Source organism: Nothoprocta perdicaria, unplaced genomic scaffold (genome assembly GCF_003342845.1).
Source record: "Nothoprocta perdicaria isolate Ctin4 unplaced genomic scaffold, notPer1 scaffold_132, whole genome shotgun sequence".
NCBI classification, from domain to species: Eukaryota; Metazoa; Chordata; class Aves; order Tinamiformes; family Tinamidae; genus Nothoprocta; species Nothoprocta perdicaria.
The window spans coordinates 1,430,472-1,458,285 of NW_020454450.1; the positions used below are offsets into that span (position 1 = coordinate 1,430,472).

Below are 27,814 nucleotides of genomic sequence, written 5' to 3' on the forward strand. Positions count from 1 at the left end.
ATGGGAAATAGTAGGTTTTTCCTCAAGGCAATATGCATATATATATGCACATTTTCTTTACTGATAGAAGTTTGGGCAGGGTAGGAGTGGAATTGCCTCCGTGGCTTTTCCTTCCTGCTGCAAGACCACAGTTTGGCATTTGGGAATCTTCCTTTGAACTCTGGAGGACAGCTGCGTGAAGCACAGTTACCACTCCTACGTGTGGCTTGTGAAATATGGAAGCTGTTGGATTGAAGTGGCTTCATATGGTACTGTTGAAGGATCAGAATTAACACGCAAGTTGAGGTCTCTGAGACTTGTGTATTTTATTGTTTCCTTTTTTTTTTTTTTTAAGTGTTAATTATTAGTTTGCATCCTTTTATGTCTRTTAACTAAAATTGCATATGTAGTTCTGAAATTATTCTTTCTGGAACCTTCATGGTTTCAATTGTATCTTAGTTTATTTTTTTTTCTTGTGGAGAAAAATTTGACAATGTAATGTTTAAATTAAACATCTGTAAATCTTAATTTTCTAATACAGCCATCTCTTTCTTTACAGGTTTCCATTTTGAAAACCATTAGAGGAAACCCCGCCACCCTGTTGGATTACCTTGTACACAGCTCAGCATGTCATTTTGCCCTGGATTTTATGTGGTGGCCATGATTTAATTCTCACTTCCTACTTCTATGTATTAGTGAAGCATTGGTGCTCTTAAGAGCTGCTTTTATTTGCCTGGAAACTGACCTTGAGACCTGATCCATTCTCAAAAGGACTAGACGTTACCAGCAATGAGCTCCCAAAGCCATCCAGGTAAGAACAAAATCCCTTCAGATCAAATGACAGCAGCAAAGCCACCGTTGGACTTGGCCAAAAGAAGTGCCATATCCAAACTGCAGAATAAAAGCATGTTCTGTTGAGTGACACATTCTTTACTGTGTTGAAATAATAATTCAGTTCCTCGCCTGGTGGTACTTTCTTTCCTGCCTTCTTCTAAATTTCATTTTTAAGGTTGAGGTTCTCRCAACTCTATCAATTATGAGAAAACCCAGCCTGTTTTAGATTTCTGTTTTAAGTATCATTGAAACACTGGGCGCTTTCTGAGCTCTTAACTAGATGTAAATTTGTTAGATCYATGCTGTTCTGTCTTGATGTTACATAGCATTCCTCTAAGGAATGGTCAGGATTCTGCTGATGTGTCTGTATCAATTATTTAAGAAGAAAACCCTTTGGCTTTTAAAGTACTTTTAATAAGAAAGACTAGTTTTGCTGGAACAAGTGAATTGTTCCAACTCAACATTGATTGGGATTTATCTGCAAATAACATGCTTTGGTATTTCAGACAAATTCATAGCAGATTCATTGCTACAAAACTASTTTGCTAGAAGGTTTTGTACATGCTCAGGACTATGTGGTTCACAGGACTGTGTGAATTCCAGCTTAAACTCATCACAAATATTTTTATCCAGCAGGTTTCAGGTAGCTTTGTGTTAGGCAGACATTTATTGGCCTGTGTTTTATTGGGGGAATTTTAATTGTACTTTGTGCCTGCCTTGGCCATTTCAGTTTATGGTAGGGAATAATGACTACTGGGAAGCAAGTCATCTAACAGCAACAAAAACATGTCTAAGTACTTATTTAACTAAGGCTTGACAACTTATTCTTGAGGTTTCAGTTGAATTGGTTCTGGGCTAACAATCAAATAAAACCAAAGTTAACAGCCAAAGAGCTTGGACAACTGTACATTTTCTTAAATCTTGAAATATTTTTATTTTTGCCTCAGATTTTTTTCTAGGAGATGTTTCTGAAGCTGAGCACAAGTGCTGCAGTAACCATGGGATTCTGGAGGTTACAAGCAGCGAGGCTGAAAATCTGACCCTTGCTTAGAACCTAGATGACATTAGCAGTCTCTAAAGTTATTAGTCTTTTAGAAAAGAAGAAAAGAGCCTGTATTTCTATAATGTAGAGCTTTATAATAAGATTTGGAGACTTGTTTCTGGTGCTGTAGGGGTTGGGAAACCAGGCATATACATGTGGGTAGAGCGTTCTGCAAATAGCTCTTCACTTGTGGTGCAATATATTTTTTTTTTTGCCGTGTTAGGGCAAATAAGTCCCCCAAATAAGTGAGTAGTGCTTATTTAAGGCAGAAATGCATGCAAATAAGAGGGTATTTCTAATRGCTTTCTGCTTTTTTCTCACGCTTGTGTAGTAGGTTGCGAAATATGTACTTATATTAAAAGCCAACAAACCTGACTTGATACTGCTTTTCCCCAAGAGGAGCGATSCAGATGTTCGTAGCATAGGTGGGAAGCCTGGGAATCAGGAGGGAGGGCTGCCTGCCTTCAGTCTGGCTGTTTTGCTGATGCAGGAGCAACGAGGCTCGCCGTCGGAGCCGCCTGCCCGCTGCCAATGCTGACTGTCCTGTGGGTTCCTGTCGCTGCTGCTGCCCTTGCCCGAGCTCTCGGGCACGTAGCAGGGAGCCACGTGAGAAGGACCAGGAAAGAGTAGGAAGCGCCTCGAGAAGGGCACCTGAACTGCTAAAGTCAGCTCGAGTCYGCCCTCTTGAATGGGCGTGTTGAAAGTAACGTTTGCTGAGCCCATAAAGATCAAAAACCAAGGAAGCGGCCGCTTGGCTGGGTAACTTTGCTCCTCTGTGTGTTCTCCTGAATTTCTGTTCCCTAAACCTCCCTGATCCTTGTCTGGGACCTCCTCAAAGGGAAATGTGCGGTGGTGTGTAAGAATCTAAATGGTAGTTACTGTGTGAGTCTTCTATAAAGTAAGTTACTAAGAAAGACTGTATTAACTACTCTTGTAGTTAGTCTTCTGAAAAAGAAAGTAATAATTGCAATTTCATCATTTAGAAATAGATCACGGACTCCATATTGACAGAAACTCTTGAAATGGAAAATGCTTTGAGCTTCTGTCATATCTCCCTTAAGTGCTTCCTTAGATATTATTTAACAGGTACTAGACTCTATCATACAATATGATCTTGGGGTTTATATGATGTTCTGCTTATACATTTTGTATAAAAGTATTTACAAACAATATCTCACTTCCATCGTGATTTAGTTCCACTTTCAGCTGTCTAGGATTTGGCTGCCTGTGCCATTCTTAAACTCAGGTTTATTCTGAATGTATTCCCAAATGCTGGGTTGAAATTTTATAGTGTATTAGCATGGCTTTTMTTCTGGGTTACTCTGTGGAATTCTTCTCGATCATTTCTCTTAGAATCAATTTTGTAATATTTGGTAGAAATATTTTTCCATGCCTTGCCAAAGATGATATCTGGGCTTCTCCTGTCAGATGCAATARCTATTTTTATTATACTGCTAGAGGTAATTGTTGCTAATGATGGGCACTGTTTAGGGGAAGGTTCTGGCTTTAAGTCAGGAGCCTATTAAACCCTGCCTCTGTGGATGTGAGCTTTCTGCTCTAATGTTCTCCGAGCCTATCACTAATGGGATGTTTTAAGAACAGTACCATGAAGTTGTTGCACTACACAAGAATGAAAAGGGTGTCCGGTCCCCATGCCCTGAGCACCTTGATGGTAGGAAACAGTGYAAACCAAAGACTTCCTCATGGAATGAAGCTAAAAAAGACAGGAAACGTTAATAARCCTGAGAAAAATAGGACTTGATTTCTGCCCCTATTGCTTGTATTTCTTCTGTTGTATTTTGGGCTAACTTTTCTGGAAGAAAAAGAGAAACTTTGGAGAAGCAAGCATGCCCGTTTTGGTGCTAGAAGTGAATCCTTAGGAACTTCCCAGATGTAAATCTGTCTGTTTTGAACCCTAGATATAGGGGGAAGTTGTTGACTTTTAGTTTCTTTCCATTTGGCCAAAAACCCAGCAGTCTCTTCCATGAGCTTTGAGTTGGTGTTGGCATCTCTGGTGAGCTTGCCTGGGGATGGGAGGCAAAKGTGTACGTGGGTCTGTTAGGTTGGAGAGTGGCCCTTGTGCTTTAGAAGCAGGAGAAGCAGGCAGTTTGCAGGGCATCTGGAGCTGACGTGTCCCCATCAGCCCCCCAGTGCTGGCTCCTTTGGAAGGAGGGTCCCTTCACTGCAGGTATCTGTAGGTGTCTTGGCAGGGATCTGCACTGCTTTGGGTGGACGTGCTTGGTGGCAGCTGTGGAGAAGGACCCTGAAGCTGGAGGCTTCTGCGGCAGGGCTCCCTTTGGAAAGTGGGAGAAGATGCTGTGTGAATCTGGTCAGGAGAAGGCTCGGAGACCTCGCCTGCCCTTGGCCCTTTGACACTGGAGTTGCTGCTTCCAGCGCTGAAGCTGGAAAAAATGCTGAGATGATGCTCTAGTAGATGAAGCTGTTAAAAAAGTATGATTGAGAAATTTAAGTTAATTGAGATAATGCTTAGGACTATGACAAAGCTTGAGGCGGGGGAGAGGTGTGTTCTGTTTCATTTTCCATTGTTATGTTGCCCACAATTTAAACTGTCTTTTGTAATTTGTGGTGCTGATGCTGCTCATCTTGGTTGGCCCCCTGTGTGGGGGTTTTCTTCTTTCCATGACCTTACATCACTTCTTACTCCCTTGTTGTGSCTCCCCACCTTAAATTTCTAAAGGCTTAAGTTTCTCCTTCATTTGGGTATTTAACCAGTAAAGAATATTCTGATACCAGTTATACRTGAAGAAGACCTTAATCACACAAGTGATTTATATTTGTTTAAAGTTCACTTCCCTTTGTATAAAAAAAAATCCTGATAATCTCCATTTTCAGTGAGGCATTTTGTTTATGAAATGTTATCTTATGGGAATAAACCAGTCTGAATGCAAATACTGTATTCTGTCTTCAGAGCTACCCTTGCAGAGGTGCAAATTTTATTTACATTTTGAAATGCTGAATATTTGATAATCAACGATGTTGAAGTTTGAGAASAAGCTGCCTATCTGATATGGAAAAAGTCTGTGGCAGGATCATTAAAACAGAGGGGACAGAGGGAGTAGAGAGCTTCATGATCACAGCACACTGGGAAAATGAGTTGGCAAGTCACGTGCTGTGATTTGCTGGATTAATAAGTACTTTTGTGTGGCGTTTCATCTGCCGAGTGTACGGAGCTGCTCTCCTTGYATATCCCACTGCTCCGTGAGGCTTGGAAGCCCCTTTCGTGCGGTAAGCATGGGAGCTTTCCCTGTTATTCTCTCAGCTGTTTTGCACTATAAAATAAATATTTTATGTGCTCTCTTTAAAAGATTAAAAAGTTTCTGCGGAGATGTATTTCAAAGGGGCTTTAAATGACACTGACCTACTTTCTGGCAGTAATGAGTGTTCTGCTAGAAAAAGTTATCTGGAAGCAGAAGCATTCTTTCTATAAACAGTGAAGATGACAGGAAAGAGCGCTGCCTGTTTTTAACACTGTTGGGATGTCTAATTCTTCCTCCGTAGTGGCTGCCTGGGGACAGACGTCCTCCTTGTGACACGGTGTCCCTGTGCCCTGCAGCTCCGGGGTGCTCCGTGCAGGGCTTTGGTGAGGGAAGGAGAGCCACATTCCCACTCCGAGGGCGAAAACATGGAACAGGTCGGAGGAAGCGAGTTCAAATGGTGCTTACACCTTCTCAGGTTGAGGGTAGGCAGCAGGGCTGGCTGCAGCCCAGGCTCCCACAAGGGCTTGCACACAGAGCATGTTCCTAAATTCAGTCKTGTTTCGTGGAAGTAAGTACAGGAATCTGTATCYGCAGGTATCTTGTTATAGTGGGCTCCTTAAAAACAGAAAACTTTTATTGCCAGCAACTCCTGCGAATAAGATCTCATATCTCTAGTCAGTTCTTTTTAACTTCAGCTGCTGTGAGTTAAGTGGGGATGTACCTGTCCTTACCTTTGTGGTGAGTGGTGTTGGAGTCTGTCCTTCTCTTCTGCTCCGTCCTCCCTTTTGCTCTGTGCAGACCCTGTATCTACGTGAAAAGCCTGCCCTGGTTCTTAGAGTCTTYGTAGATGTTCAGGTGTGAACAAAAAGGGGCTCTTAGCTTAAAAGCTGTGTTGGCCGAACTCCCTGGGAGGTGCTCAGCAGAGGAACCATTAGCAATCAGCAGTCAGGGTCTCAGGCTGTACAGGTCTGTATTTGGTGCAGCAAGCCAGCTGAGATGCTGCAAGAACAGAGCATTTCAGGATTTACAGTATTGAAGCTGATGTTACGGGATGGTGCATGACTGAGGACGTCTGGTTAGCCAAGAATGACCAACGGAGCAAAGTCTCCCATGGCTCATGTTGCCTGCCCTGCTTCTCTTAGCAGTGATGCTAGAAATTTGTTCCTGGTTGTGGAAAACTTCCAAGAAAGCCCTTTTCCCTGTCCGATCTAACTGTTGGGATAAGCTGGACTGATGGGATAAAACTTCCAGGCAWCTGAGAGCTCTTCTTAATGAAATAGGGGCTAAATTTGGTAAAGTTGAGGGTTTACCRTAATATTCTGTACTGTCCAAATTGGAGTCTAAACCTGCAATATGTATCACTGAGATATTAAACTGTTGACATAGGAGCCATTGGTTGCATTTCCCTGGAAGTAACAAGAACCAAATATTAGCAGTTCTGACAAACAGTTTTCAATGATACAACCTGTAGTGAAACTGTCCTCTGTAGCTAAATCAGTTGCACAGGAGGAGGAATGGGTAGGATGTGGTGACAAACAAGTATTACAAATCTCTAAGCTTTGATCTTCACAAACAAAACCAAGACGTCCTTATTCATGGCARCCTCAAACACTGGCAGTTTTAAAGGCTCTTCCCTTCTTCGTGTGAACAGTGATTCATCTCTCTAGAACACATTATTAAATCCTCCTTTGCTTACAAACCCAAGTGGATTACAGAGCAAATATTCAATATATCAACATCTGAAATTAGGATTATGAATAACTGTWGTTGATTTAAACTTAGATGATTTGTTCCATTCAGTTAGGGAAAACTCAGGGTTTGTTGAGGTTTCATCAATGATACTACCTCTATAGGAATTTTAYTCATATATAGTTTATCTAATCACTGCAGTGATAATAGCCTGTAATAGCTCCTCAGCCCGTGTAGATGCTATAGCTGTAGATATATTATCTTCCAAAGATTCAATACGTGAAAGCACAACCAATTCATCATGTTGTAGAAATGTTCTTCCCCGTTGGAAGAAGCTGGTGTCGGGCGGGTAGCGTGAGAAAGCTTGTTAGCTATGGCCTGAGTATTTGCTGCGTCCTCAGCAGAGAAACCTGCTCCAAAAGAATCCTTTTATGTATTTATTTATTTATCCTGGTTTCAAATAAGGATTGTGTCCATCCTTGTTGACTTATCTTCAAGCAGTCAGGTGGGGCGCGCTGTCACGGCAGGGGAGCAGGTCTCCAGAGATGGGCTCATCCCCTCCGGCCCGGCCTCTTGGGTCACGGCTTCATCCCGCTCGGAGCAGACARAAAGCGCTGGAGCAGGAGCAGCTTCCACTCATAGCATCATTGAAGTTTCGTGTACGACGTGCCCMAAACTACCCCACGTCGCGCTCCAACCGGGCAGTGCAGGAGGTGTCTGGGTTGCTCACCAGGCCCTTTGGGGCGGTCTTGTTCTTATTGCTCTCATTGCACAGCACATAGATGCTGAAATATGACTGTTTTTCCTGGGAAGAAAGGCTCTAAGGAGGATGTCGTGGCCACCGGCTCTGCTTTCCCRGGGATAAAGTTGTAACTGAAAGGTTACGACTATTTCCATTCTCGCCCATGTTAACAGACTGCCCTTTCTGCCCCGTCACTGGAGTTGAGTCAGAGCTGTAGTTAGAATAAATTAGTCTCAATGGGTGTGCAGGMTTTTTTCATTTGTCACTGCCAGGTCTCTTGGAGGTCCCAGTGTCCTGAAAAATGCAGCTACACTGCCCAAGCTGACAAAATATTCTTCCCGTGTGTTCTGTGTGTGGTAAAAATGTCCTGGGCGTCATTTGGTTGAGGAACCTAATCCCCTAGCACGTGAGGGCCGTAAACTCATTCCCATCATAATTAGGGATCCCAGTGTGGACAGGAATTTTATGAGAGAGGATCCCTAAAAGATTATTTTGGACTATGTAATGGTCAGGATTTTCATTTGGTCTCTGATTCTTTAGAATGGAGGGAAAAACTAAAGTAGGGTTAATACTTCTCACATTCACCTGTTAAAGGTTCATGTCTAGATTGGCTAAAATTCTTAAAACTACCCCAAACATGTGTGGGTCTGTATTAGCCAGCTGTGCAGATGCATGCTCCCTGGTCGAGTGCACCAGTCAGTTACTATATTTTTATTTAAAGGACCCAGTTGGTCTTCAGTTGGCTTATCCTCATGGGGCTGCTATCACACTGTTTACCTTGCTTCTTCCTGGACCCTTTTCTCTTAGTATAGGGTTAGTATAGGGTATATGGAGTATAGTATAGTATAGGGTTAACAGACTGAGGCCCCTCCAACTTCAGGTGGAAAAGAACTTCTGACATTATATTCTTTAACTATTAAATTCTGGAGGAAGAAGATTCAAGGTTTGGTGAAAAATTGAGAGCTCTTGGAATTGGCTCTTAACCTTTCATGCAAAGCAGTTTTTTCTCTTGAAGCTGCCATGGATTTCTTGCATTGATCTTGACTTGCTGTAGATTTTTTTGGTATATTTGTATCTTTTTCTTTTGTTTTTCCTGGTTCCTGTGGGAATTTCCTCCTCCCCTAGTTTCTGGATTTCTGTTTGCAGTTCCTTCCCTCCTCGTGTTTTTCCCTGTGGAGGTGCTGTGGATCCCACAAGGGTGCCGCRGCTCCGCACGGCCCTTTCCTGTTCCTCTCTCCTGCCTCTTCCTCCTGCCGGTGGTGTGGGCTCCGCCGGCTGCAGGGAGGGCACCCGCTGCCCTGAAAGAGCCGACCCTCCGCCGGCGCTTCCCTTGTTTGATCAGGAGTTTATAACATCCTCTTCCTCCTTAACATAGCTTCTACCCTGAGCTATATGGCCTGTTTCGTCCTGTACGCTTCCCATAGTGTTTTTTACACAAACACTGCTGGGAATTCTGTTGCTCCAAAGAGCTACTGCGTAAGATGGAAATCTTTTCTGTAAGAACCAGTCCCGAAATTACTTTATTTCAGAGGTCGGTTGCTTATGAGCATCCAAAGAGCTGGATGAAAAGATGTACTTCTGGTAATTCCAGTTACCCCCTCACAAGTCTTCTGCTTTTCATGCAGGTTTTGCCTCAGCATTTGTGGTTCATGCAATAAACTTGGGATGTGGCTCTTCCTTAAGACTGGGGAAACTGGGATTTACTGAGAAGTAACCTCAGCAGCAAGAGATACTGACTGCTGCTTCTGAACTGGATTGGATGCAGTGTCTAAGGCTGTGGCCATGAACAAGAAACCTTGTGATCTGATAACATTTCTTTGAGCTACCACTTCACACCATACTTGTCGTATTTTCCCCTGCATTTGTTTCAGGAGAGGCATTGGTCAGTTAAGGACATGCATGTTGAATCCCCCACCCAAGGATGCTGTGTTTTTCTCTCTGAAAGTTTATTGATAAATTGCATATTAAGCAAACCAATTGCATGGTTAAAGTGCCTTAGGTTTTTCTTAACCATAATGCTTAGCTCATTCCTACCCTGTTGGTATTTTAGTTGCCCAAAGAAGGGCTTTGGTAGCTGCGTTAACACTGTGTAGGCAAGTTGCACGAGGGCTCTGTGGAGGTAGCAGATATTCTGTAAACTCTTATGCTGTGGAAGAGTTACCAACTCTGGAAGCAAACTTAAAATTCCTATCAGCGGGAGATTAGACTTCTCAGTATGTGGGAAATAGCTGCGTGATCAAACCCATTAGAGTGCTTCTGTCTGGTGCCACTCTGTGAAAAGCAGCAATATCTACACTGTCACATAGGGTGTGACCTGGAGGAAAGCCCTGGTTCTATTGCAGTGTGAAGCAGGGTAGTTGTGCTGATGGTTTAGTTACCATGAGGCCTGTGGTGTGGTGGGTGGCAGCTCTGCAGAGTGCATTAAGCCTAATGAGAAGCCCTGTGACCCAGCTCCGTGCACAGGTGCCAGCCATTCCAGCAGTGATGATGCCATCCTGCCTTAAGAAGCTCGGCCTGGGAGGCTTGGGAGCCTTGGAAGCCTGGAATTGGATGTGACTCCACTTGCTGTCTGGTTCTTCAAACTGGAACAGGATAGATAGAAGCTCCACCTATGTTCTGGTCCTTATATATGTGTAAACTGGCCATGTTCTGGCATTCCTGTAAAAGGAAGAGTGCTCATTTCTAGGGCCTTTCAAACTTTGTGAAGTTTTTACTCTTTGCACCATCAAATAGTTGAGAGGTTCTACACAAGTGTTTTTGCTGCATCTTAAGAAGAAAAGAATTGTTCCATGCTCTAACTTGGAGTTCAAGTTGAAGCTCCTTCTCGGTGAGTGACCCTGCTAAGCGTCCTTTCTACATTCTTCCCATTTCAGTGTGTGTGTATATATATTATATATATGTAAATATGTGTGTGTGTGTTGTAATGCAGTTCTTGTGCTTTAGAATTCCTTCAAAGCCTGTTTCTAAAGCAGGATATTCTTTTTTTTAGTCTTCAGTGGAATGATGACCAGCAGGTGCTTGCAATGAGAGAGACAGAAAGAGAGAGAGAGTTCTCAGTTTGCAGTGAGGTATAGGGGAGGAATAGGATGGGACAAAGTTGTACTTGAGGCTGCTGGGTGATAATGTTTAAGGTAGTCCATGGGACCATGTGTTTCAGTCTGAATGTGGAGAGCCTTTGTCCATAAACTTGCCTGTTTTATTACTCGTTTTTCAGTTCAGTGTGATTTTTATCTCATGTGTACTCGCCCCAAATGAAATCTGTTACAGGGCTGCAATAGGGGGCATATTCTCAGTATTTAAGTTAATGGACTTGTCTTCTGAGGGCCATGTCTCTTATGATGGTGAGACTTGTTTGCATGTTTTTGATGTGGTCGGATCAATTGGGACAGAACCGAGCTTTGAGCCACTCTTGAATAGATTTCAGAATCAGTGGAATGACTGGAGAACAGGGGTGGAAAATCCAGTTATTCCTATGTGGGTATCAGCTGTAAACACATTTTTATTTCTTTATTTTAACTCTAGAAATTCTGTTACCTGACTACCTGCACTTTGGTATGTATTATTTGCTCTTATTTCAAAACAAAATGTTGCCCTAGTCTTTGAGGGTACGTGGACAGAGGTTTTGCAGTCTTTATATAAGAAGTTTTTCATGTTGTTGATGGAGAAGAAGGAATGGAAAAGTAATTGAAACAGGATGTTTCTTCTCTTGATTTTTTTTTTAATATTTCAGTGCCAGCTAATGAGCAATGAGGTATACAGTTCATTCCTACTATAAGAAAGTTTAAAATAATGTATTAGTTTTTTTTTTCATTTTTTGTTAACTTGGAATTTTTAAGAAGTGCAAAAAATAGGACTCTTTCAGGCGAATACTGGGAAAATCAGCTACTTTACTGGCAGTGCTCTTGTTTACTTTGAAATACTTAACAGAAACATGTTTTAAAGTTGCTGGGGGCCTGCGATGGCTGTTAGGTTTAACAGGCATCAACAGAACTRATGAGTTGAGATGCTTTTAGCCATGTTTTTCACTTTTTAAAAGCGATAAAGCTAACATTAAACTTACTAGTGTTTGAATTGCATGCAAAAGAAAAATATGCATATGGGCTTTTATGAGATGTTACTGCATTACTGTCTGCTGGTAATCTCTTTCCAACTAAACTGGATCAAAATTGCTCTTTTTTGGACTTTTTCAAAGAGAAATGTGCATTTGTGATAACTACTCAGGAATTTGTCTGGTATTTCAAGCTTAAGTCAAGCTTAATATTTTGTAATGGTTAAAAGTCTGTAAAAGTCCCTTGGAACTAGAGTGGATTCAAGACCCTGCTGAAGAGCAGCTCTTGTGCTGTCCAAGTGGCGACCTCCTTCCGCAGGCCGGGAAGCTGCGGTCACCTGACTCCATCGGATACGTGTCCACGGCTTCCTGCCCACGCGTGTGCCAGCCCGAGATGAAAATATGTGGATTAATGCATGAAAGGGGGAATATTTATCAATTAGTACAGTTGCCCTACGGGTTTTGCAGGCCGAGTGTGTTTATGAAGTCCTGCTGAGCTGCGTGTGCGTCCCCAGGAAATGCTGAAGCAGCACAGGGAGAYGAGGGCAACTTTGGCTCCTGCTTTGTTCCCTCGCAGGGTGGTGGAACAAGGATGCCCAGAGCACTCCAGTTTGAGTGCAAAGGTTTTCCCCGTATCTCCCTGTCAGCAGGTATCTCCAGAGATGCAGTGAGTGAACTTGAAGGCAGTGTCACGAGTGGCACCAGTTTTCAATGTTCTCAGGACATCATGTGCACACGTGGGCTCTCTGGCTCGTGGTCACTGTGGTGGTCAGGCCTCCTCGGAAGAGAGCAACAGCCTTTGAAAGGGGACCTGCAAACCAGGCTTGTGCTTCCCAGTGGTTCCATCTGGTCTCCCTCACTTTGTAGTTAAATCAGGGCTATCTCAAGGGGCTGAATCTTGAAGTCTGGGCACCATCTGTAAGAAAGACTGGGCCAGGTCAGCCTGSTGGTCCAGGCAGAGCAGGCAGCGGTTCACATCTTGCATGGCATGAGCTGCTGTTTTAAGGCGGTCTCCTCCTCTCCATTTGGCTGGAGAGCATGGCTGTGGCACCCGAGCAATCCTTGGCAAGCGCTGGGGTGCTGGCACAGATGGATATCACCTTTAAATCAAGGCAAATTGTACAAAATCACCCCATCATTTCTGTTTTGTGCTGTTGTAATTAGGGTAGGAGCTGAGGGATCCCAGCGCTGAGAAATTCTTCATTGGTGCACTGGTTAATTCAACACGAGCAAGTAGGGTCCTGGCAGTGCCCCCAGCGATCCCGCTTCCGTCGGTGCTSCCGAGCTCAGCCGGGTGAAGCACGGTCGCCTGCGGTGCACAGGACTCGTGGAAAATCCTACCGGGCTGCGGCTGCGCTCTGTGGTAGGGCTGGCATCAGGCTGCTGGAGAAATGACTGATGAATTCAAAGAAATCATTTTAAAAAAATCAATCCTGACCCTTTCACTATTCAAGGATCTATGTGCTCGTTTTTGTTTGGAGCTGCAGCGTTGCCAAACCACATAAATAGCTTTACGGGGAGAACTGCAATGGGAAGGAGAGCTGGTTTGTGYGCTTTGAACTACCAGCCTTGGCTTTATGAAGGTAAATGTTTTGTCCTGAAAGGCTGCTGCTGTTGTCATGTAACCCCATCGCATCTCATACAGCAGGAAGAAATACGGCTTGGGTTTTGGAGGCATTTGATACCTCTCTTGGCAGCAGGCTTCGGGTGTTGTGCGTTTGGGTTCTTGGATGTGACCGTCCACGAACCACCGTGCAATGACTCTTTGCTGTCAAGTTTCCCCTTTTAATCGATAGCACGAGATCAATAGGGTTATTTGTACCCGCGGTCACTTCAGATATAACACAAGGGAAGTTGGGTGCTCCTGGGAGATGGGTAACCCCCCTCCTCCCCTTGGCAGGCTCGTGTGAGGAGAGAGCAGAGGGCAGGCGCTTCACCCCTGCTAAGCTGGCCCCGCTGTTTTTGATCAATTGGCAGCATTGCAGGCAGAAAAAACTTTTAGCTTGTCTGTTTTCAGGTAGACATCAGCTGGAGAGAAAGCATCAAGGTGGAGCATGGAAATTTTTTTTTTTATATTCTGCTTTTTATTTGCACTTTCTAGCTAAAGGGAAAAAAAACCTTCTAAGTGTGTAACTGTGCCCTCCCTTTTTATAGCTGGTGCAAAAACAAACAACATGATCTTTTCCCCCGTCTTTTAGTGTTTCATAAGGTGTGCTGCTGTTATTGGAGATGAAAGTGTGGACTGATCTCTGCTGATCTGAAAATAACCCTGAACCAACTGATGCCCAGAACCTATGAGCCTAACTCCGATAGTCTCTCCAAGGATTGAWTCTTTGCTATCTGTCACTTCAGGAGAAACTCCTGCCACTTTTAACCACTTTCTTCTCTGTGGTCTTACACAACCCTTGCTAGGAGAAGGCTTGTGATCCTTGGAGCTCAGCAAGCCCCAGAGAAGGGCTGGGACATCTGTTCCCTGCTGAGGCGGGTATCTGATTGGCATTATAGATGTGTGACTATATATGTAGCGTGTGTGTGTATATATTTATAGTTTACCTTTCAGCAGGTGGAAAGCCTGTTCTGCAGGGATTGTAGCTCCTGCCAGGTTGTGCCGTGATAGCTTCTGTGGCAGGTGGAGCTGCTGTTCATTCAGCATTCCCTGAAAATCCCTGCTTTGCTTTGCAGGGGGGTCACACAGCAGCTGTTTGGAGTCGGGCATCAGACTTCCCTTGCTTGCTTTATTACTTTGCATGCAGGATTACAGCTTGGAACAGGACCTGGCACCAGCTTGTGCTGACAAAAGATAGGGAATGCTCCAAATTCATCTTTTCTTTTTTTTTTTCTTTCTTTCTTTTTTTTTTTTTTTTTTTTCTTTCCGTGGGAAATGTGTGCCTGGCGCTTCTGCCCGGTCATTGGCATCCTGCAGCTTGCCAGGGCTTCCGAGCAGGACTGCTGTGTTTTTAACCTGCTGCTCGCTGTGCAAGGCCTCAGCTGCTGTGCTGCAGCCCGTTCACCGAAGCGGTTCCTCACTGGGTGCTTCAGGAGAGTTTCCTCCTCCTCCTCCACCGAGTGAGTTTGGCACGGAGCACGAAGCGCTGCTTGCGTCAGTAAATCGTCACAACCTCTGCCTGTCTCTGCCAGCGTAAATACGCTCGCACTCTAACGTGCCCGAAAGGATGCCAGAGGTTGCTAATTTAGCAGCTGCAGGAGGGTCAAGTCCAAAGGATCGYGGGGCTGCGGGATGCGCGGGCTCGGGGGCGTGCAGCGAAGCTGCTGCTTTGCAGCCTGAGGGTTGGGCTCTTGCCCCTACTCTCTTGCTACCTGAGGCTGCGTTTTGTGCTGCTCTGGTTCCCTCGGGACGGCTCGTTCGTGAGCACRTTGCTAGAAACTCCTTTTTCCCCTGAATCTGCAAAGCAGAACTAATGTTTCCCTTTGCCAAGGTGGGTATGGGTTGCGTCTTGCCAGAGGAAGGGCTGTTCTGTGGGTAGCTGCTCAGAGTCCTTGGGCTACAGTTGCTTGAAATCTTTGCAATGTTCTTGCAATCAGCTAAAACACATTTTCTACAAAGCCTTTCGCTGTCGCTGTGCAAACCAGGTACTAAAGGCTTTAAGAAGTAGATGGTGACAGACCTGATAAATAACTTCAGCTTTACAAAGATGAATAGTACAACTGAAAGATAAAACAGCAGTATGGCGTTTTCCTCATTTCCGAGTTGTTTTGCTTTGGTTGGAAGTAGCAGTGCAATTTTTTTTTTTCCCTCCAAAGAGAAGTGAAGTTTTGCTCGGCAGCAGGTTTCCAATAGGGAGGAGAGGAAGGTGATGGTCAGTCCCCATGGCCCTGCGCACCCTGTGCAGGGCCAGACCGTGTCCGTGTGCCAGGTGCCGCTCAGCGCCGCAGCTCTGCTCTGCTGCGTGGCAGTGGCTGGTGAGGAGCTGTCTCTCTGCTCCCTTAACTCTCTCGTTAAAAGCATCACAAATGTCAGTGGTTTATTAATAGTGCTGCTTCCAGCTCCCGGTGAGGCAGGGAAGGAGCAAAGAAAAGTGGCGAGACGTTTGAAAAGGCAGGGACTGAGTCCTGTGAAATGCAGCCCTGCTGAACGGGGCACATTARAGAGATGTTTATAAGGATGGACTTAGGTTAGATAACTTCTCCTACCCTGGATTAGCTGCARTCTGACACTTCAGACTTAGGCTCCTTTTTGTGTTTTGATTCTTGGAGAGAAGACATGAGAGAGCTGTTAAAGGAATCTGAAATAATAGTTACAACTGCTTGTCAGTGTGAATCAGGGGTTAGCAGAAGAGCTGCCAGTGTGCCGAGGCTCCAGCAGTTTCTTAAGGAATGCGCTCATGAAAGTTCTGCATGGTCTTTCGGGTCTTTCTGCATGCTTTCGGGATCCCTAAGAGGATCACTATGTGAKGGAAGTTTTTGAAGTTTTTACCTGTTTTGAGGGACCAGCTAAATTTGCAATCAATGCAAATTGTCTCATTGTGAGCTCTTCCAAATACTGTTTTTGTCCTTTTTGGGAATGATCTGTCGGCGCTAGTGCCRTGCCAGCTGCTGCAAGCCGGAACGCTGCCGGCCCTCTCCTGACTTGTACCTGCAGGTAATTTGCTTCAGTTACATAATCCGTGCCCGTTTGATGAGAAAGCTGTCCACTTAAGACCCTGCCCTTGTTGGAAAGGAAAGTGCAGCTTGTTTGCAGCCCGGGGTACGGATTTGACAAGCTCCGTGTTTTTGAGTGAGAAGAGCCTTGATCTTGTGCTAAGTTTTGGAGTTATAGCATAGATGACTCTCCTTTTCCTTTCCCGTGCTTCCTTAGTTATAAGCTGGTGTTTATAGATATCTTTGACATGTTTTGGTCRGGTTTAATGCATTAGTGTGTGTAGAGAAGAGTTCCCCCCCACCCCAGCCCCCCCCCGTCTTCCTATTAGAGCTTGAGGTTTGTGAGTGAAAACATATATATTTTTAAATATTTCATGGTGTAATTTGTTTGTTCCTACATGTGGGATGTGCCTCCTGGTGCCAGGGAAACCACAGGATGATGATCACCGCCGGAAAAGGCTGTAGTGGTTGTAGGATGTTACTATTGGTGCATGTAGATCATGAGTGGGCTCTTATTTCTTTAATGATGAAGTCAGATGACTCTCTTAGTGCCTTTTTTTTCTTTCTTTTCTTTTTTTTCCCCCCCTTCCCTCCTCCTTCCCTCCATTCCCAAAATGTGTGCCTGTTCCTAGGCTGGATTTGAAGATCTTGGCAGAAGGTGACTATTCAGGAGTATGTTATGGYCAGGAAGCTCCAGATATTGTTTTGAGTTAGCTCTAGACTGCACATTTTTGTATATTCATTTTTCCCTCTCTYCCTCTCCTTTTTGCTTATCACATCTTTAGGTCGTCAAGGGATCTTTGTAGTTGAGCATGGGTTGTTTGTGGTTCAGGTATCAGCTCTGCAAGTTGGGCTCCTGGTTGGCTAGGATCCCYGGTGTTGCTATTTGTGTATCTGTACAGGCTCCTCCTCCTGTCCGAMCTGGTCCAAGTTCTCCTCCAGGCCAATGTTCCTGGCCTGGTGCTAAGGAAGGCCTGGGGAGCCTGACTTTGAATGTTTTCCCCATGTTTTTGACCCAAAGCTGACATGCCTTTAAATGAAGTGGCTATGGGTGATGCTGTGTAGAAGAGAAGTGATGTTGAGCAATTCCTAGCAGGGAGAGCGCACGTCTCCTAACTGCACAGTGAGTCTATCTATAAATCAAGGTTTGTTTTGCCTTTGCTCTTTCCTGGGAACTGGTCCTTTAACAGCTGGAGTGGAAATATGCACGTTCATCCAATCTGAGGAAAGAAACACTTGTGTCCTTCCCCAGAAATGACAGAATGAAGTTGAGCCTGTGGTCCAGCAGAAGTCTGAAATAAGTGGGATGGTGTCAAGTTGTGTCAGCTCTGCTACCTTGTGTCATTCTCTCATTTCTGTGATACTTCTGTGGAAATTAATCTTGGGTCTCCAAAGCTACAGTGCTTGAGTGCCATGGTCGTTCTGGAAACTTTCTTCACTGTTGTTGCAGCACAAGGTTGAGGAGCMTGAATTTGTGGAGCCTTTGGCACACTGTTCATACCTGCCCTAACATCACAGCCTGCAGAAAGTGCAATAAAACGAGTCTAAGCAGCATCTTCTAGATTTTTGGTTTTATCTGGCTGGTCTACCTCTAGACCAACATCAGCCTTGGTAAGTCTAGGACTGGGTAAGCAGGTTGGAACTGGTTGGGTTGGCAGAGGTTGCCCCATGYGCCCAACAGCTTGGTAAAGCTGTTGTTTCTGTTTATTGGTCTCCAAGTCAAGGTATACGGCAGTGTCCTTGAGTAAATGCTTCCAACCCTTGCTGTGCTCGCCCTGAGGCTAAGGTGGCCTTCATACACTTCATGACAGCTAATTAGTAGTGAAGAGTAATGAGGGCAGAACGCTGCAGCCTGTGTGCTAATTGGGAGCATTGGGCAGAGCGGAGGGCCCTTGTATCACAGCACCACGTTGCTTCTTGTTTCTGGAAGGAGTTTTGAAGTGGTCTCATGGGAGCTCTGAAATCTCCTCAATTCCTGCTTATTTTTGGCTTACACTTTACAGTTTCTTTTCTCCTGAGGTGGCTCCCATCCCAAGAAAGGCCGGTGGGAGAGGAATCCTTAAGAACTGGCTCTTGTTAGTGGCCAGGGTAGGCTGGAGCTGCCGGCCCGTTGGCAGCAGCCTCAGAGCAGAGGTGCCAGACGTGAGCCTGGCTGTTGGGTTTCAGTTATGGGGACTTCCTTTTCAGGCCCACATATTCTGCAGAAAAGAGCTCACTTTCCATCCAAACAACCAGGCTGGTAATCAATTYGGACAAATATGCATAGGTGGTTTTAGCAAATAAAAGCATCAGATACAGTCTCATTGCACGATARCCCTCACTGTGCTAGCAACTTTTTTCCTTTTTAGAGAATCAAATTAGCTGAGGGACCAGTTATTGAGCTGAAGTGGCTTTTTTCTTTTCTTTTTTTTTTTCCTCTTAAGTCTTAAACTGGAAGTATTTTACACTAAAAAGGGATAAATTGTGTTCAGAAATGGTTGTCAGCCGGATCCTGGCTCCTGTTTTGGAAGAGGTGTGACGTCCCGTGGTTGCTGTCTGACCGGAGAGCTTTTTGCTGTTCTTTCGAGTCCCGATCTCGGCAGGTCTCTTCGCTTGCCTGTTTTTGTCACACTTGCAAGTTGTTAATAACATTGTGGTTTGTTTGCGCATGCTTTGTATCGCTAAATTTTAGGTCATTTATTGGGTTTAGATCTGCTTTATTTACCATTTTGCCACCTCCCTGTTAGCTTTAGTGGCAAACCCTTGTGCAAAATATTTTTGTGCACGTTAGCATTGGAAAAGAACTGAAATTGCAGGGAAGGAAGTGTCCTGTTTCTTTTTCTTTTCCCTTTTTTCTGTTTGTTTTCCTGCTACAGTTATGACCAAGTGGAGTCTGCAGGGCATTTGCACTGTTTCCCCCTTGCTGCCTTCTGATTCCCCTCCTTGAATAAGAAAATTGCTGCTTTGGAGCATCCAGGCATCCTGTTTCAGATGTGTTGGAAAGTATTTGAGCTGCAAGGCTCTCGAGATACAGGGCTAAGCAGCTAGCTCTACCTCATGCTCACGGGTCTGTTATTGGCCTTACAGGTTTTGGCTTCCAGTAGCTCGTATTCATAAGGCAAGAAAATAAATTCTGCTGTGTGCTTTTATTTTTTTTTTCCCCCCACCCCCAATCCCTGGACTCATGAAATGTCATGGTGGAACTCTTTCCAGGATAACAAACACTGAAACATCTAATTATGGATCAGCTTTTCATTCCAAGCATCACATGTTTATAAGGCTTTCTGATACGTTGCACAGATTTTTTCAAACCACTGACCTTTCCAGAGCGCCCTTGGCTGTGCCAGTGGAGAGCACGTTGGCAGCTTAAAGATGTTTTGTCTGGCATTTGAGCAGAAGCGAAAACTTCGTGCTGGTGGAAGCAGATGAGGGCAAAAATAAAAAAAATAAAAATAAAATGAAGGCGATGTGAGCCGAGGCCTGAGCTGTCTGGCGCTGTGTGACGGTGAGTGGTTGTGGCACTTGGTTCCCTGCGCTGGAAGGTGGCTTTGAGGCTGAAGGCTCTGGGCGTGAAGCACAAACTGGGTGTTGTCAGCCGTGCTTTGCAGGCCACAGCCTTTGTCGTGCACCTCTTTGCAAAGCTGCTGGGGCCGGGCCAGTCCTGTCAGGGGGCTGCTGTGCTCCCCGTTGCTCCTGAGTGTGATGCCTGCAGGGAGGACCCGGCATTTGCGGTACTCGAAGCTGGAAAGCAAAAACAGAGCAGTTTGTAACAGTAAAACTGAAGCCTCCTGCACTGCTGCGCCTTTGCATGTTACCAGTGTGCAACGAACAGGGGATGATTTTCCAAAATTTTTGTTCAGCCAAGGGAAGGTCTTTACTCTTTGGCCTTGGGAGAAATCCAGATGCCTTTTATTTAGCCCCTTTTATTTAAAGCCCCTTTTAGCCCCTTTTATTTAAAGCCCGGGGTTCTAAATAAGACCCACATGCAGCATAAAGCTGAGCTGGCCTTTGCTCTGTGCGCGGCGCTGTTGGCAGCGCTCCGGGAGTTGTTGTGACTCCAGCTCAGGGCTTGGTTTTGGAGGATGCCCCATCCAGCCTTCCCCTCCCGCCTCTTCAAGCTGTTTGTAAGGTCAGCAGGAGGAGGTGGGCAAAGAGCAACCCGCTCCTTTGAACTGCTCCACCAGCTCTAAACGTCCTGCTGGGGCCTACCGGGGCTCTTCCCTTGGGCTGCTCTTCAGCATGGTCTTGTCTTGGCCCTTTCTAGACACCTTCAAGATCTCAGTATTTCAAGCAGCRGAGTTTTGTAATAGAAAGTGGCATCGCTTCCCTCCCAACTCCTCCTTAAGCTGTTGCTTCAACAAGTTGTTCTCCTTGGGCTTGCTAGGAAAGTAGTCTAGAGGGGAAAAGTTGAAAGGAAAAAGCTCCTCCTGGTCCCTTTAGGTACCGTCCCTTTGTTCTAGGATTAATACTATTAATTGCTTGCTCAGTACTTAATGCTTAGTGATAAACCTGTCTGGACAAAGCTAGGAGTGACCCTGTTTTGCCAAAATATTTTTGCTTTTGCCTTTCCCAAAGAAAATACCTGCAATACCTGAGGACGAGACATTCTGGAAATTATGGGCTTTTCACTAGTCTGTCTGTGACTAATGCTAGGCCAGACTCCAGTATTTCTGATATCATCTGCACACCATGTAATGTGAATGTGTGCAGATTTATGTAAGAGGAAGGAGAGGAGGGGGAGCCAATAATTAGTCTTGGCAAATTGGAGAGTATTAAGTTGATATCCGTGAATGCTTTTTTTTTTCTTTTCATTTTTGGCTCTAACTTAAATGTCACTGACCTGTCTACTGAGAGGYGCCATCAGTGGGGAGCCTGGGCAGACATTCATCCCACGAAACAGGGAGATGTGATTCGGGCTCCTGTTGGATCAGTTCAGATATCTGGTATGCCCGTAGTCTACCAGGGCCTTTTGATACTGCAAGCCATTTCGGTAGAGACGGAGAACWGCAAATCCTCTTTGTGAAAGTTTCTGTGTCAGTTTTATTCTGTAAAATGAGAATTTTTTTCTCTCTATTTCCACTAAAACTATATTTAAAAYGCCCTCTTTCACTTGACTGAAATGTTAGCTGCATGTAGGTCTGTTAACTGTAGATAACAAATGCCCAAAGGAGACAGCCACTGCATTTGCTCGAACTCCTTTGAGTTGTCTATATGAAAAAGTGGTTGTTTGCTGTATTATTCACTCAGTAAATCCTCAGGTGTCAAAGGGTTGCTCATGACACAAAAATTCCTGCGAGTGGGCTTGTTTAAAGAAAAATTGAATTCTGGAGTGGCTGCTGCATGTTATACATCTAAAGGGAGCATCGTGTGCCTAGGTGTATGGGTTAATGTAGAAATTGCTCTGCCTGGATTAATGTAGAAGTTGCTGTGCCCTAGGCTCCCAAGCCAAGAGGAAACCGAAATTCCCCTCGCAGGCTTTAGTGGTCGTTGCTGTATCTCGTGTGCTCTCCTCCTGCTCCGGCAGGTACCGTGTCTGCTTCTCTGAAAAATAACTCGCAGTGACAAGACAGTCGCTGGTCAAAATCGGAAAGTGGCCTTTGATGTTGGCTTTTGCCTGAGCTGCAAATCTGGTTGTAAAGACGGCAATACATGACCAGCCTGAAGGGGTATCCAGTCCAGTGCTTTCTCTCATCATGAGCAGTAGCAGATTTTTAGGCTAGTTCGGAAACAAAGCAGAAATCACGAGATGTGGAATGATTTTTTTTTTTCCCCCTGCTCTGGTGCCCTGGAGCCTGCAGTGCTTTTGCTGGCCTGTATATGCTGTCTGCATCTTGCAGGAAAGGGACGTATACAAGGGATGCAGCTGGAGATGGAGCTGGTGAGTGTGCGGGCGCTTGCTGCGCGCTCCGACATGGCAAATTCYTTGTGCATCCCCTTCTCTGAACGGTGCAGAAAGGCTCCAGATAAACACCGGAGCGCTTGGCAGCGAAGCACAGGGCTGTAAATCTGCACGACCCAGTGCAAGTTTTTCCCAGCTTTTGGGATATATATTCCTGTCTTGTTAATCTGGGATTTTATTGTAATTGGGAGCTAGGAGAGAGGGGAATGGAAATACCTTGTTGAGCACAGGGYTTAAAAGCTGCAGAGTGTCGTGCASAACTGTAATCTGTGATTGCAGTGTTTTGTCCTGGGTCTGAACGGCAGCATATTCCAAGCATTTCCTTTCAGTGCTGGAGAAGGAGGCATGTGCAGACACCTGCCGGGAAGGAATCCGTAATCCCCTGYGATGTTGCCAAGTAAGTCTGGATCCTCACTGGCCTGGGAGGAATACCTGCGTTCGGCTGGATTAGCCTCATAATCAACTGCATGACTTCCTGAATTGCCGCAAAGGAAGGATGTGCTGTTGACTCAGAAGAAAGTTTATAGTGTCTGTCTGGGGACAAGGTCAGCAAAGCGGAGCTCTGATTTTGAAAGCTGTTTAGCATGTGCTGGTCGGTCCTGGCAAGGAWGACACCCAGAATCGGTGTCACGGCAGAAGTGACTTAAACTGCAAATTCTTCACTTGGAAGGAATGGGGGGGGGAAATCAGGCAAATCAGGATTAGGAGMCTGGTGTTGCCCATGTGTCCCTGAGGCGTGTTGCTGTGTTGTGGTAACGTCACTGGGTATGTGACAGGGTTGGGTGAAAGCTGGTTGTGCATCATGTAATGTGGTGCTCGGTGGCATAACCTGGGTGCAGRCTTGGGCCATCCATGTGGGTTATTCATAGAAACTCCTGGCACTGCTGTAAATGCTGGGATATGCAGGCTCAAAATCTGGAAAAAGAGAGGGGAGGGGAAAAAAAAAAGTGCAATGGAATCTTTTTTACAAGCATTATAAAAACAAACCAAAACCAAACCAGCCTACATTCCCAAGTCTTAACCTTTTTTTTTTTTTAACTTCCTTTGAAAACAAATCCTTTGTTTTTGCTGCTTTTTTTTGCCTGCTTCAAACATGCCTGTATGTGTGGCATAGCTAGGATTTTTTGTGAGCAAGAATGTAAACACCAAATCCATGCAAGACTTGCAGAAAGACCCCGTAAATCCAGTGCATCATCTGTTTGTTATGTAATCCGATCTAATGGAAGTGAAATAGAAACCAGATGTCAAGACAGTGCAATTATAATTTTTCATCTATGAGTATTACAGTAAGTGTGCTTTGTATTCCTCTTCTCCCTGCTGTCCCCAACATGGAGTTTTATTTGTTTTGCATTTGGGAAATAGCTGTGGGGGATTTCAGAGCTCTCGGYGATTCTTGCTGAAAGACTTTGTTATTTTATACTTGCATCCCTTCRTGTAATTAAGGGCTGCGTGCTGCTCCAGACACATGGGGCATTTCCAGTTTAAGATAAACTGGGCTGAGGTTGTTGGGTCCCCAGTGAGCAGTGCTGTCCGTCCAGGGAGCCACCTCTGCTTTGCTCTTGTCAGACTGTGGGCCTCGGAAATGACTTTTTTTTCTTCTTTATTTTAAATTTCACCTCCTACCGAGTGCAAACTGCTCGGAGCTTTCCTGGCAGGTGGCTGCTGCTTGGTGTTRCAGTGATGCTGGACGGGCCTTTGCTCCATGGGTCTGCACCGGGCAGCAGCACGGGGGTCTTTCTTGGAGCAGAAATCTCCTATTTATCTGCAGAAACTCCTGAGCCTGCCCTGCCCGCCAGCCCAAGGAGGTGCTGCCAACAAGTTTAAGGCTTTTGAACGGCAGGCTTCTTTTTAAAGCACAGAGGGACATAGGAGATGAGGGTGAGAGCTTGCGGCTGACGTGGGCAGGTTGCCGCAGTCTGGAAAGCGGCTGTCGGCGCGTGGTCGCCGTTGAGCTCTTGTGGGATCCTGCAGCTGAAAGTAGCAGCTTCTCCTGTTGTGGTGATGTTGGGAAGATCCCAGGCTTGGTTGGTGGGTGTAAGGCTTTCCTAGCACTCTGCACGCTGCTGGAGCGCAGCCGAGTGATCTCCTGAAAGAACAGCCTGCTGTGGTGGTGATGGGGCAGTCATCCTTGATGAGGGAGAACTTGCACTGCTGGGCAGAGGAGGGAGGACGTCAGGGCTGGAAGCTGTTTCGTTTCACTTCCACATTCTGTAGAGAAATGCGTACTCAAACTTCATCATTTTGTATCGAATCCCCATAGCAAATGTCTGGTTTGCAGCGTGGGAAATAGCATGGAAGGGCTGATGGAATGGGAAGRGGAGAAATTGTCCCTTCCTTATGCTCTTTTTAAAGAAACCTGAGTGAATTCATGGAAACATTCATTATCTGCTTATGAAACAACSTGCTGTTGGCTTGTCCCTAAACCGTAGATTTCACTGTGGAAGACRCTTAATTTCTTCTCATAGAGCAATCACAGAAGACTTCAAAAACCATAAGGGAGCCTGCAGAACCTCTAGCACTTCTTAAAGTAAGAGCTGAATTAAGCGTTTCAGGACGCTTTCTCTGGATTAGTTCCTCTGAAAATGGAAACCATTGGGTAGAGCCTGTGAGTCATCACGGGCAGAAAGAAGAGACCACAACATCAATCAGTGCAGACATTCAACATTATTTTTATAAATCRGTGATAATGCTGCCTTTTTGCAGGTAACATTGTTGTTTTCCCTTGGCTGGTGTCCTGCAAACCCATGAAATGAGAAAGCTTGAGCCAAAGCAGTACAAACTAACCCCTCTTTTTGCCTTCTACTGTCTCTTGTACTGTAGAAGTTGGACCGATAACTGGGTTTAAAAACCCTAGAAACGTATGACCACATTAGCTATACCATGCTGGTAGACAAAAATGATATATATATATATATATTTATGTTCTTACAGCTGGTGAAGGATTAATTCTAAAAAATCAAGTCAGTCAGGTAGCTGGCGGAGTTGATTTCGGTGCTGTAGATTTGTCGTGTTGTTYGTGGCCTTAATTCTCAGCCAAGGGAACCTGATTGTGCCGCCTGCTTTTTGGGGACAAAGATACTAGCAGTAGCTAAGTCACATGCAGGCAGGAACCTTTACTATAAAAACAGCAGCTCTGTTGAAAGCGACCTTCAGAATGGCTGTGCATGTTCTCAGTGTTATTTTTAACCTGTCTGGGTAAATTTCCAGTGTGCATACGAGTGCCAATCTGATGTGCGTGCCTTCCCGAATCCTTATCTTCTGCTTTCTAGTTGCAGTGACGCATCAGATGGAGCAGTTAGCTTCAGGACTTCGTTTTTATGCCTCCAGTAACACTGAGAAATAAATACCAGAGCTCCATTTTATTTATATAAAATATATATAATATTTTAAAAGATTCTTTTTATTGTTGATTTTAGAGGAAAATAACTCTGGGTTTTAAAAATAGATGAAGGCTGTACTTTGATTAGGTTGCCGTGGCACTGACGTCAGCATGTGACATTTATCTGTGTATGGATTTGCCATGCTGTTGACTAAGGTTATATTTACACAATTGGGGATGTTTCTGTCCCCTGCAAGAGGAAGCAAGAGCTTCATTGCCTGAATCGTGTCTTCGCCCTTAATATTATTGCAAAAAATGTGCCTTTCTCTCCAACTGCTTGATTCTGTAGAGAAGCCCATGGTTGGAGCTGTGCTGAACTGGCAGAGCCTATTTCTTTGCTTCTGGACCCTTTCCCACATTGGAGAGGTATAGCATAAAATGCAACATTCAATCAGTCATCGCCTCCTAGATTAATGATTACGATAACAATAAATGCGCTTTGTTAATAAGTGAGTAATGGATAATCTGTAAACGAGGAAACATACCAAATAATAATCCCCAAAATGGGAACTACAAACAAAAAGCAGCAAGCAGCTTCAGGTCAGCACAGTTTTGAGCGGGGAAATTGTCTGCCACTGCTCACTTTAGTTTTTATTCATTTTTTCTTATTTCTGCATTTCACACTAATTTTAGCTTGCTGTATTGCAGAGTTAAAAATTGCTTTGTATAGTGTGATCCGAGCTAAAGCAGTTGGTCTGGCAGATGTCGCTTCGGGGGTCACCTGCTGGGACTTCTCAGATCCTCACCCACTCTTCTCTGAGCAGCAGTTTGAGTTTTCCCCGGCCCTAAATCCCACTCGTGGCAGCAGCAGAATTATCTAAAAGTTATTCTGAAAGCATTCCCTCTAAAACCTGATTTCTGGAATACTGGGCTCCCCAAAAGTAAGCTTGGGGGCTGTTGTTTCAAGTGGATGAAATGAAGAGGCACAGAAGCAGTTGCTCTGCTACGTTTCCTGTGAGTCGCCCTGTTGGTACCAGTGCATGTTGCCAGTGCAGCTGCTTTGTGTCTGTCTCAAACTTGTGTTTCCCTTTCCTGAGCTGCTACTCGATGGAGTTGTGTGAAACCCTACATAGGCCGGGTGTCATCATTCAACAACTCTATGGTGTGTTTTTTAACAGAAAACTTGATGTACGGTGGTAGGGTTCTGACTCACGAGTAGAAGTGGTTAATCCTGAGACACCCAAGGTGAGTGTTTCAGTTGCCTGTCCTGGTTCTGCTCTCCGAAGAGCTTCCTAAGCAGCTGCACTTCAGTCTGCAGCAAATGGTCATTTGGGGGGCAGCATTTTGGACAAGATGGATGGACATCTGTGMCATGAGATGATGTGTTTATTTGGGAGTAGTAGCATTTTATGTATCTTTACTCTTGATGTGAAGCCCTRTTACTTTCTCCAGTACTGCCTAAAATATCAGGGTAAAAACGTGAAGTGCAGCTGTGAGCRGTCGGTGCTCATCTCTGCAGGAGCTCAGGTCAGATACATAAGCCATCTCAGGTGCCACCCCATCAGGTAGGGCCAGGCTCAGGTGCCCTTTAGGACGGAGTGGACAACGCTGTCTTAATGCAACTGTGTTATTTATTTCTGCTCTGTGAATAAGAGGGAGGTAGGTTTGTGAGATAATGGGAAAAATGGAGGTAGGATGCCCGTGTGGACAGCATGCTTGTTTTTCCCCTCTGTGTAGACCAGAAGAATTTCAGTGATAAGCTCAGTACAAAGTCTTTTCGGCTGAAGATACCATTATGTTGAAAGAATCTCTGCTCATTTTTTTTCTCTCTTTTTATACAAATATAGCTGTGAAACATCACTAAAAGAATCTGAATATTTTTCCCCTAATGTCACTTTGGAAGTATCTGGGCAGATTTTTAAGCCTAAAACCATAGACAAAACTAAATTTTCCTATGGGAAGTCTTCAGATTGTTTTCCCTTTGTAACACGAGGAGTGTYCCTCGGTTCCAGACTTTGTTTGCATTTATGTGTTTGGGGAAAGGTTGATGTGCAAGAGGAGTATAAAGTACGTTGAGACCATGGTGAGGAATGRAGAGACCCGTATCCTTGAGGAGGTGGTGGAAGAAGCTGTCCCAGTCCCATTTCCTGCTTAAAGGAGAGTGTAAAAAGCTTTAGTGTAGAGGTCTTGATTCTAACTTGGTTATTTGCTGTGGCAAATCTGTAGGCAAATCTGTGGCTAAGCTGTAGCAAACTGAGTGCAATATCTTAGAGCCCTTGGGGCTGTTGTCTTGTTGAAATACGGATGGAAAATAGAGAGGAAGCATCAACACCTTCCTTGTTTCTTGTCCACAAGAAAAAGCTTCTTCTGCAGAGTAGAAGAACAAAAGCTGTGCATGGAAATAAACTAGTGGAAATGAAGGAGGGATTAGTAAGTTGAGGTTGGAAAGAAATGGGAATTCAGAGT

The 27,814-nt window shown here is 44.8% G+C and overlaps 1 protein-coding gene across 1 annotated transcript in view; it reads left to right on the forward strand.

Moving 5' to 3' along the window:
* Positions 1-223: 223 nt before the first annotated feature.
* The window catches only part of HDAC4 (histone deacetylase 4), a 178,939-nt gene continuing 151,348 nt past the window's right edge, over positions 224-27,814 (forward strand). The window contains exons 1-2 of the mRNA XM_026033717.1: positions 224-285; positions 539-790. Coding sequence (XP_025889502.1) covers positions 769-790 — 22 coding nt within the window. The 5' untranslated portion in view covers positions 224-285; positions 539-768. The remainder of the gene's footprint in view (positions 286-538; positions 791-27,814) is intronic.